We start from the raw sequence: 11,734 nt of genomic DNA, 5'->3' as shown, positions 1-11,734 counted from the left end.
AAAGTGGTGGCGCCCCAGCTGAACGCGGCTGCCACTCAGCCTGCAAAACTTTGAAGAGCATGGTAACCATGTGTGCACGGCTAAAAATAATAACTGTAATAATAAAAACATTAGACTAAACCCCTCTGCTTTGGCTTCCCTCTGCAGAACAGCTGAGGGATCAATTACACCTTCGCTAAAGAGAGCACTACCTCTTCTTTTCCGTGCCGTGACCTCTCGCAGTCTCGGGTGAGACAAATTATTAAATAAAGCAGAGATAACGATGGGAGGTTGTTGACTAAGAGAGGCAGCGGTGGGATATGAGGAAAGATATCTGCCTTAAATTGTTTGCTTAAATATACAGAAGCCTATACTTTTGCTTACAGCATAATACCATTAGTTGTAAGTAAATATGTTCTCAATTGTCTTGAGCGAAACCCAGAGGGATGACTCTTGTTGAAACTAAAGAGCCTCTCAAAGCCAGAGACGTTCAGCTCTTCGTCAAGCACTATTACCAGCCCAATAAAATACCCAACAAAAACCTCACCACTTCACGGCGCTTGGTCTTGGATCACGCCTGCTAAAAGCGATCCCTCGCTTTCCTGTGCTGGGGAAGGAAGGAAATCAGGCCAGCGGCTTCTCGGCTCGTCCTACGAGCTGTAATCAATTTGTGCAATTCCCCGACCCTGCTCCGTGCTCCACTTACGGCTGTGTTGGGTTATGTAAATCAAACGCTGAAAACTGTTCAGCACGCTAAACAGATTGTGTGGGCACCAGCAGAGTGCCTCAAGCAACGGGAAACCCGGCAAACGAGGAGGAAGGGAAAGCTGAGGACACAAAACAAGGCAGAAAAAATGATAGATGGGCAAAGGCGGAAGGAAGGTCTAGTTTCAACAAATTTCCTCTTGAGCTGGGCATCTCTGGTGACAGGCAGGTGTCAGGACTGAAGATAACCCCCATCACCACCCAAGCTTGAAGAACAGGCGTGTCCCCCCCAGCCAGCGAAGCCGCCTTTCCCACCCGTAGAATAGGTGCTTTGACAGCGCCTGCGATGGGACCACGGTCCTGTCCTCTGCACGACTGCTCAGGGATCTCACTCAGATGATTTGGTACTGACCTTTCCCTATGGGGTTTTTAATTCTGCACGGGAGGAGACATGCTATTTATATAGTGGTAAGTAGCCACTTGAAAGAAAGCCTTGCCAATGATCCAACGGGCTCTGCCAAGTACCACGAGAAAGACAATTGTTCAGCCTGTTTCTTCACCACACCCTGAGCTCAGTCCTGCACTTCCCCTCTTAACCCACTTGCCGGCTTGCAATTCTCCTGCTAGATCTTCTGACAGGCTTGCAGAGCTCAGCTTGACGTCTCTACAACATAACCCAGCTGGAGCTGCGGATGGGACTCCTTGCGTTAATCCCTGGGATGGGAAGGGAAGAGTCACTCCTGGCGGTCAGAACCTGAGCGAGCCCCTCTCCCTTCAGGCTGCAAGAGCAGCGCTGCCGCAGCACAGCTTGAAAGGTAAAAGCAAATGGAGACTGAGAGGGAACAGCCTGGATTTCGGAGATGCGGGTGCCTGCCGTGCCCACCGACTCTCAGCTGGGGTGCAATTGCTCCACGCCTCTGAAAACTGGACTCCGTGCAGCAGAGGTTCTCAAACAAGTAAACGGTTGGCATCCAAGATGTTTGATACAACTAGAGCAGAGCTTTGCAGAGAGTAAACAGATTCCGTGCCAAAAGCTGCTCTCACTTACAGCTACCAAAATCCCAAGTCACTCTCTGAACTGCTGAAAACATCCGTCTCACGACCAGTCAGGGAAACACAGCGGGTTTCATTTCGCTGTGTCCTGATGACACTAAGACTTCCAGCCGTCGGGAAAACCTGATGATATTGTCTCCTTACTGCTCAAGGAGAAAGTATAAACACTGAGGCAGGAAGCAGAAAAAGCGAATTCTCTCTCCACGGTGTTAGAAGTGTGTGCGCGTGTGTAAGGAACATTCTGAGATTCTAAAGGAATCTTTACACATGGCTGATTTAGACACCATGCCATCTTCGTGTTTTTACTTCTAGAAACACCTCCTAAATGAGGGCTGGGTGGAAACGTGAGCCCAGCGGACGGCTGCTCCGGCTTCACTGGAGAGGCTGCCCGGCAGGCGCCTGCAGCCTCCGTTCCTGTCCCATGAAGATCCGGTGGGATATCCTTCCTAAAGCAGCACACGGAGCTGCGTTTGGGGCATTTCTTGGGGTGTCCTTTCACGTCATTTGTGGGAACGCGGGTCCAAATTATAAGCCACTAACGAAGCAGGTGAGCGTACCTCCTCCCTGCCTCTCGCTCCCACTGCTTTTCAGCTCTAACGCTTGATCACGTACCTGGAAAGCGGAGATGGAGCCTTGCACAACGCTCGCTGCCATCCCGCCCGACTCATGAGCTTAAGCTATGACAGACTCAAAAAGAAGCTCCTTCAGCCCAGCCTCAGAGGGAGGCAACGCTTCATCTGGTGGGCTTACTGAACCAGTAAGTCACATCATCTGCAACACATTATAATTAAGGAATCGTTTCTTTAAAAATAGAATTTGCATTAACTGGATTTGTGATAGGAAAGACACTGCAAACAAACACAAAACCTGCAGATTAGGATGCTAATGAGATGCATTTCTATTTATAATCTGCCTTGATCAGGCTAAAGTATTTTCTGTTTCAGGTGTCAGTGCTACACCCACGAAAGTAAGCAATTCCCTTGGCAGGGAAACACCTGCTTGTCTCTGGGGACAGGCAAGTGCCAGGGAAAAAGCCTGTGCTGGAGGGATGGGGTGTGCACCGCTCGCTGCTTCTCCTGCCCCTTCTCCTCGGAGACCAGCCCGAGAGGAGGAATGGGTTGTGTCTGGCCAAGGATGACCTGCCCAGGGCGTTTCCTACAAACGCCAGATTTCTCCGGGCTGGAAAACTTGCAGGCAGCTTTGCCTTTTCCATTAGAAGTGGTGGGGTGGAAATCTCCAAAGAGCCGGGGCTGGGAATGGCAAGGATCGGCAGCTGGTGCCAGCAGAGCTGTCCAGCTATGGACTGGAGAGCTCAGTCTGGAGACACTAGATGGATACGAGGAGGTCCCTGAAACCAGCCTGAGAGAGTCACCGGGCTTCTTCCCTTGACTGGGGATTCAGGGCTGCTGCAAGGGCAGGTCCCGTCTCTGGAGCAACCTGGGAACTGCAGTGCTGAGCAGGATGCTCCCAACTAAGCCAAGGCTTGTCCTTGGTGCCCAAGTTTGTAGATCACAGGTGGAAAGGCCTGAGCCGAGAGGATGGCATGTTCAGCAAGCACAGGCAGACGCCCAGCGTGCTGCCGACTGCCCAAGCTTGGCAGCATCCGAAAGCCTGCCAGAACTGATGGCTGCTTCTCATTTCTCCTGATCATGTCTTATTCCAGATTCATTTCTCTTTTTTTTTCTTTCCCCTGGAGCTCCCTCTTGTACTGCAGAACATCCAGAAGGAATAAAGAGACAGCAGGTCCACCCCGTTCTCCTTTTCTTCTAAAGCCTTCACCAATGGCATGTGGGAAGTCTTTTGGGCCATAGGAATTATTGTTAGTGGGAGTCTGGGGGGTTTGTGACCTGCGTAAGAGGATCTAGCAAAAATTCACTGATAAACCAGGACTTAGCAATGTGAAAACCAGCTACAAGGTTGTTTTTTTAAATGCAGCTTAAAGAAAGAAACTTAAAAGATGTGAGTCATCATTCTGAAATGCGCATCAAACAAGTTAAATAACTCTTACTTTCTTAACGACATATTAATCAAAGTGCATTGATTCTTGAACCAGATTCTACTACCAACAAGCTTTCTATCTTCTCCATCCTGATGCATGCATTAAGAGAGTTTTATTCTGACAGATACAATATAGCAATCAATAAAATCTTATTATATGGAGCTGAGATACATGGATTTGTTGCAGGATTTATGCACTACTTTCAAACCCGGTGCTATTTCATGTCTCAGCCTTAACCTGTAATTGAAAATAAATCTCCCTGAATACACCAGATTCTAATTTTCTGGATGTATGGGCAAATGTGAATGGAAGCCAGCTTTCCCTCGGGGAGAAGTCTGCTTTCTGATTGTATCACTCCCCCTGTGCACACCACTGTATTGCCAGATTCCTCCGGAGAAAGCACCCTGCCCGGCCCTGCGCAGGCAGGAAAACACGCAGGCAAACGGGCAGCGCCTGGGCACCGCGCTGTGCAACTCCATCGCGCTCCCAAACCCTCTGTCCCCTTGCTCATGATTCCAGAGCTGCTCTCTGCCTGACGATGGCTGCCTCCCGGGCAGAGATAACACAATCTGACAGTGCCAGAGCCTGAGCGACACGAGCATCGCAAAGCTGGGATGGATGAATAAAGATCAGGGAGCGGGATGACCAGAGAAGCTGGTGTTTGTCTGCTGCTTTCCTCCAGCTCCGGGGCTTTGCTCAGCGATTGCTCATAGAATCATAGAATGTTTTGGGTTGAAGGGGACGTTAAAAGGTCATCATCAACCCCCCTGCCGTGGGCAGGGACATCTTCCACTAGATCAGGTTGCTCAGAGCCCCGTCCAACCTGACCTGGAATGTTTCCGGGGATGGGGCATCCACCACCTCTCTGGGCAACCTGTGCCAGTGCTTCACCACCCTCAGCGTAAAACATTTCCTCCTTCCTTATTTCTTTCTTCCATCCTTCCTGCTCAGCGGGCATGTGAGTGTGCTCGGAGATTGCCTCTCGTCTCGCAGAGCACGGGACAGCTGGGAAGGTATCGCAGCGACAGGAGACAGACGGCCGTAGGCATTTTTCCTTTGGGTTTGTCTCGGTCTCCGAGGGCTCGGTGCCGCTTGGATGTATGACAGCAGGTGGATACCCAGCAGTCTCCCTGGAAATGGCTGGAGGGGACTTTGATCTAAGCAGCTCTGTCAACAGCATTAATACAATAAAAATAATCAAATTCACTCAGATGGAAATGAGAGAGATGGAGAGACAGGCAGACAACGGTGCAAATCGGAGGGAATAAAGAGGACAGGACCAACAGTAAATCACCTACGCAACACCACGAATTCAGCTGCTTCTCAAAAGAGCCACGATCTTGAATTCATCAAAAAGTCACTGCAGCATCATGCCTTTTTGTCCGCTTTTTTTTTTTTTCCTTACAACACATACACACGTACTTGTTCCTTCTGTAACTGGAGGCACAAAACAGGCACGTTTGCAGAGGGATGCCTGCACAGGCTTCCCGCACGGCGCACACACGGTGTCTGCCTCTCATCCCGGGGGGAAGAAACACAGGTTTGCAGTTGTTGCACTAAATGCCTGGTCTTTCCGAGATTTCCCTAGAAACCGAGCAGGGAGCTGCAGGAGCACACTGCGGAGAGAGGGCTGGTGGCCGCAGTCTGCATTGCTATTTTTACCTCCTATCGTGGAGGGAATGACCATCCTCAACATCAGGTTGTTTTCTTGGGGAAGACAGTTTCATGGGAGAAAAGGTGATTTTAATAAAGGAGCTGTCAATCAGAAAGGAAAATGACTGCTGCCATGTACGTGTTGGCTCTTTTTTTTTTGGTTCCTATACTTTCTGAAAAAAACAACCCCATGACAACTCAAATTACAGGAACAACAACCAGAAACAGGGAACTGGCCTGAGGAAGGTACTGGGGAAATAAATGACCCGCAGCCAGAAAATACTTAAAAATTCAAGATTCCTTTGTGAGCCTTGCATTTCAGGAGGCAGCCCAGAAAAGCACCCGATGGAACACTTCAGCGGGCGCCTTGCAAGGTCCGAGCGTCATCGCTCACCCTGGGGGCAGGTATGGAAGGGAATCGGCGCTCAGACCACGCAAGCCCCGTGCAGCAGTTCCAGGTTAACTCCAGTCACGAAACGAAAGGAGGGAACGAGCTGCGGCGACTCTTGGCTTTGTGTGTGTAAACTCTGAGGATCGATACCCAGGTAGAGCCCCAAACTGATTATACTCCGCAAAGCCAGTAGGACACGCCACCTCGTGAGACGGCAGCAACGCATGGGAAGGGTATGCACAGAGCCCGCGTTCGGTGCTCAGCACGCGGAGACATCACACCGCTTTCTGCTTCATAGTACGGCGAGTGCCAACCGCGGGACACCCCTCCCCACGTTCCCCGTCTCCGTGCGGTGCCACCCCAGAGCAGTGCCCTTCCAGAGACGGACTCCCGATGAGGTGCAACGCGCCGGGGTTCCCCTTGCAGTAATTATTCTTCATTTGCTGACCCGCTGGTTTTTCGGATTGCCATTAACAATGACAGCTGAGGAGTTATCCGCACTGTCTCCAAGTTTACCCTCTCCAAACCTCGTCCCTGCCGCAGCTGAGTGCACATTCCCCGTGTCCTTGGGGGACATGGGGGACCCGGCCACCGCCTGCAATCACACCATCATCTGCTTTAGGTGACCCGTAGGTCACTTGGTGGGAATCCACACGAGGGTCCGGCAGCGAGGGGAATGCTAGCACGGAGTCAGAAATACCATCGCCTGGGTTTCGGGAGCACCATGTGCGCGCACACAGCCTCAGCTTTAAAACACTGACCGATATGACCTGCAAATGGCAGATATAGCAGATCATAGCCGAGCAGCGGCCAGGGTTTGCCTCTTTCGGATTCTGCCAGTACGGTCTCCACTCCAAAGTTACCCACCGCTGCTTAATGAGGGGTAATTCACCCTCCAGAGCCCAGTCACTGTGATGGGACACAACCTCCTCGGTTCCCTGAAGCGTTTTTTTTACCACCACAGGGACGTTTGCCATCTCCGAGGGATCTCCAAAGGCTGTCACCGCGGCAGGGGCAGGCAGGGCGAGCAAGGGGCGACGGGGCTCGCTCGCGGCACTGCCAGCTAAATGAGGCTTGGGAGAAAAATAGCCCCATCGACACGACAGCCGCGAGAGATGGAGCAAGTGGTCAGGAGAGGAGCAAAGGAAGGAGCTCGCGGCACTGCCAGCTAAATGAGGATTGGGAGAAAAATAGCCCCATCGACACGACAGCCGCGAGAGATGGAGCAAGTGGTCAGGAGAGGAGCGAAAGGAAGGAAAGGCAGAGTGGCGGAACGGGATGGGGAAGAGAGAGAAAAGCCTGCTGTCCTCCCTAGGCAGCTGCGGGGGACGTCGGGGAGGCAGCCCGGCCGGGGGTCTGCCTCTAGGGGGGTCGGCCAGGCGCCCCCCGCCCCCATCCAACCCCCTTTTTTTTTCGACCCAGCCCGAACCCCCCCCTGCCTGTCTCCACTCCCCCCCCTTATTTCTAGCTCTGAGCTTTGCTCAGCGAGCGAAAGGGTTAAGTTTAATTTATACTGATTTCTATTTAATATCATTCTCTCCCCGTAGGAGCCGGCAGCTGTGAGCTGATTGTACTCTCTCATTATGCAGTCTGTATCACTAATGGCCTGTGACAAAGGCATGCCATCTTCCCGGCCTTACCCCCGAGAGCCAATTAAACACACATACTCCCTTCCTGTTTGCAGCGCATTACAATGAAATTAAACTGAATTTCAAAATCATTTTCTCCTAAAGACATCTCTTTGCAATAATTAATGCATGCTATTCCTTTGCATCTGAAATATTCATCAGGAGCGTTGACTAAAAAAATTTTTAAAGCTGATTGCCCTGCACCCTGCACTTCGCTTGATGATGCTCCAGTCCCAGCCCACGGTACCCGCCCGGGATGGGGACCCGTGGTGACACTGCCGGCAGGGCAGCTCCACGTCTGCTTCGGGATAACAATAATAATAAATCACAGCTTCTTCAAGAACCGTAAATAAATAAGATTACACAGAAGGCATCCGAAATCCAGCCTGACTCCTGACTCGACGGCACTGCTAACACACAGTAAAAGAGGGGAATGGGAAAGTCAGAGCTGCGTACATGTTAAGGTTAGGCAGAAATGAGCCATCCCACCCTTCTGCACTGGCAAGATTAATCAGCGGTCGGGCTCGGCGCAGGCAGACAAACGCGCTGCCTGTATTTACCCCCCTGCCCAAACGGTTCCCGGCCGCCGGCGGCGGCGGCAGGAAGGTGGGCACGTCGAGATACCAACCGGCAGCCGGGGCCAGAGCCTGCCAACCCGTCCCGCGGCTGGTTTAGTATTTAATCTATATTGCAGAACGGCGACGGGCGACGGGAAACTCAGACTGAGGAGGTCTCGGACCGCTCGCCACGCCACGCGTAGAGCAGGGGTATTAATTTGAAGCACATAACTTATTCATGGCCTGTCACATCTATTCTGTTTGGGAAAGGTCTTCAGCCTGGTACCCTCTTGAATTTGTTATCCCACATGATGGGCAGGATTAGCCGTAAGAGTTCTCCTCCGAGAACTTGCCGTCCCAGCCACAGCAGCTTCAGGTAGGGACGGTCCCGACGGCATCCGCTGCTATCACGGGATAACGGGATCCTTTCTCTGTTTGCAAATATTTGATAAAACCTACCAAGGCGCACACAGGACCCACCTGCGGTAGGTATTATTATTATTAGGGTATGATCTTCTGGTGAAATTTGATTTGAAAGAAGCAAATACCAGAGGTGTTCCCATCCCTGGAAACGTTTCATGTTTCAGAAACATTTCTTTTAGTTGAAAGGGAAAGGCAAATCCTGAGAAAACGCAGAAAAAGAAACATTTCCTTTGCATTTCCACAAGGTATTATGTAAAAATAAAATGAGCCTTGGTTTCAAATTAAAAGGTCTCTTTATTTGGAAGACTCAGACTTTTCACTTTAAAAAAATGTTCTGGCAATTTCAAAACCCCTTCCCGAACTGCTCCCACACTGAAGACACCCGCTGTGATTTCTCCCCAGAAAGTTCAGCTTTCCATCAATTAGTATTTTCTGACTGACAAATGACGGTTCCTTGAAAAGCTCCCACGCGACGCTGGTGGCCAAGCCCATGACCCCAACCCACCCCACGCGGCCGCGCTGCCCATGCTCGTGGCTTCGACCCTACACACCTTGCCTTTAAACACTCAGCCCTGACCAGGAGAGCGAACTCCCCCGCAGACACCACGCCGGCGGCGAGAGGGGAGGCAGGACGGATCCAGCACCTCGGAGCTTAGTGGGGGGGTTTTCCACCAACACGGTCCCCATGTAAGTTAAGCTAAATCCCACCCGCCTGCAAAGTTTAAGTCCCCAGAAAACATCAAGCACCTGTATATTATGCTTACAAGCAAGCAACCCCAAACATACCCCATCACTCGGTGGACTAATTATGGCCAACGCAAGCGAAGCCCGGCATTTGGAAGCATGTCCAGCCCGCGCTCCCAGCCAGGCTGCGACCCCCCATCTCCAAACCCCCCCCAGCAGCCGGAGAACCTTGGGAGCCGAAAGGGAGCTGCTGCCCCCCCCCTCCCCTCGCTGTCCCCTGCCAGACGCCGTGGGGAAGCCATCGCGGTACCTGTTTTGAACCAGCCGTCAGGCGTGAAGGCATCTGCTGTTTCTCTGGGTCTGTTCCAGTACTCGCGGAAGACGGAGGGTCCCTTCACGAGCAGCTCCCCTTCTTGGCCCTCGAGACCCGGTGTCACCTAGGACAAGCACACAGTGAATGCATCCCGGGGAGCAGCAGCGAGCAGTCGTCCCTGCAGCCGCATCGCCTCCACCGCCTGTCCCCCAGCACCGGGGCTTGCTAAGCAGCGCGGTGGGGGACAAGCAGGACCCATGCCGTGTGCCCTCCCAGCCTTTACCGACCTCCGACGCAGCCTGCCCACCTGCAGGACCTCTTTCCTCAGGTGGAAGGGCTCACCTAAGTGCCTTCGATATTCAAAAGCACCGAAAATACACATCCGTGTTATATGAAAACAAGAACTGCCATCCTGGAACAGCAGTCCAGGCAGGCTGACGCCTTCCAGCTGCTGGCAAAGGAGAGGAGCGGTCTCGCATGTAAACATGCGGGAAATACTCTTGGAAAAGGGTCGGGAAATATTCTTGGGAAAGGGATGGTCCTTTCTGACCCCTGGATGGCCTGATGCAGACAGGCTTCACAAGAGCTCTCTGCGACCTGCTCCCACCGCAGCACCCATCCACCTCTGCCAGGGTCAGGTTCTCCCCCAGGAAACCATTCGGGAACCCCCCCCCCCTCGCTGCCCCCGGAGCCTCAGCACGGTCCGGGGGGTGAGCTGTTGCAGGGGTGGCATCAGCAGAGACAGCGTGTCGTGCTTTGCGATCTCCAGGCGCCCCTACCGGGGCACCCACCCGCCCAGGGAGCCCATCACCCATCTCTCCTTGGCAAGACTGCCCTTCCCCGCAGCGGAGGCTCTTGGGGGATGGATGAAAGCAGGTCACAGAGGCTGCCTCCTGAAAGACCTACGCATCCCTGACAACTCTGTGTCGGTCCCCGGAGTGCTGCTGCCCTCCAGGCCTGTATATCTCGCCGTGACAGCAGCAAGCTGAAGGGGTGAGTGGATGGCTCAGCCATGGAAATAGCAGCCGCCGGGGACACCAGCCACCAGCTGCACCTCTTGGCACTTGCAGCAACCTGTCGCTGGGCCGGCAGCGGCGAAGGCCTGCCCTCCCCGGGGAAGGGAAGGGTGGACGCCTGTCCCACAGCAGCTGGGAGATCGGATCCTGGTCTGATGTTGAAGGCACCACCACCACTCACCCTAGACGTACTAGATGTGCAGTGTCCTCGGGGATGAGGACCATCCTCCTGCCTGCCGCAGCCGGGCGATGCGGCCGGGAGGGCAGCCGCTGGCGAGGCGGGGGGAGGCAGGAGATGATGCGCTCCCGTGACTGTGCCACGCTGCTGTCTGCTCTGTTGATAGACAGAAAACTTCACTTTCCAAAACTGTCAATCTAACACTTTTTTTTTCCTGAGGAGGTGGCAGGAAACACCATCTGATTTGTTCTCGGGGACACGCGGCTCCTTTCAGGCTCACTGGAAGGCAACGGTTGTAGTGACAACTCGGTACCCTGCAAACCTGCACGGGGAGGTTTTCTATGGCAACAAAACAAATATCCTGCTGTTATGGAAACTGGAGAATTGCAGGAAGGTCACAGACTTGCCTGACACGGCACGGTACCTCATCTCCCCTGAACATACACGGCTCTGTAATTATGAGGATGCAGGCAGGCTAAGAGATGAGGCACTGGAGAGGCACGAACGTCGCACCACTCGTTGGACTGTGTTAACCTCAAGTCCTTTGCAGGGAAGATGTGCAAAGCCACTGCTGTGATGGAAAGTCACTGCGAGATGTGCCTGTGCACATCGCTCCACCCCTTCACAGAGAACATTCCGGTAACGGGAACTCTGAGCCACTTTGTACTTGAGCTGCTGCAACACGGATGAGATACATCTGGGACCCCGAAAGCCAGCAATGCCAGGAACACAGCCGTGAGGGAGAGCAGTAATAGCAGTACTGGAGCGCCAGGCAGAATACCAGGGCAGGGGAGGCTTCGTGCAGCCTTTGATGGAAACAGCGTGTCCTGGTTTCGGCTGGGATAGAGTTAATTTCCTTCCTAGTAGCTGGTACAGCGCTGTGTTTTGGATTTAGGGTGAGAACAATGTTGATAACACACCGATGTTTCAGTTGTGGCTAAGCAGTGCTTACACTAGTCAAGGACTTTTCAGCTTCCCATGCTCTACCGACTGGGAAGGCTGGGGGTGCACGAGAAGCTGGGAGGGGGCACAGCCAGGACAGCTGACCCCAACTGGCCAAAGGGACATTCCATACCATGGGACGTCATGCGCAGTGCATAAACTGGGGGAAAGCTGGCCGGGGGGGGTGACCACTGCTCGGGAGCTGGGCATCAG

General features: G+C 53.0%; 1 protein-coding gene across 1 annotated transcript in view; it reads right to left on the bottom strand.

Moving 5' to 3' along the window:
- Positions 1 to 11,734, bottom strand: part of ACSF3 (acyl-CoA synthetase family member 3) — a 65,941-nt gene that overhangs the window by 22,041 nt on the left and 32,166 nt on the right. Inside the window, exon 6 of the mRNA XM_009273069.2 lies at positions 9,383 to 9,509. Coding sequence (XP_009271344.1) covers positions 9,383 to 9,509 — 127 coding nt within the window. The remainder of the gene's footprint in view (positions 1 to 9,382; positions 9,510 to 11,734) is intronic.

The sequence above is a fragment of the Aptenodytes forsteri genome, unplaced genomic scaffold, assembly GCF_000699145.1.
Source record: "Aptenodytes forsteri isolate BGI_AS27 unplaced genomic scaffold, ASM69914v1 Scaffold271, whole genome shotgun sequence".
Classification (NCBI taxonomy): Eukaryota; Metazoa; Chordata; class Aves; order Sphenisciformes; family Spheniscidae; genus Aptenodytes; species Aptenodytes forsteri.
This window is presented reverse-complemented; position numbering and strand designations above follow the sequence as displayed.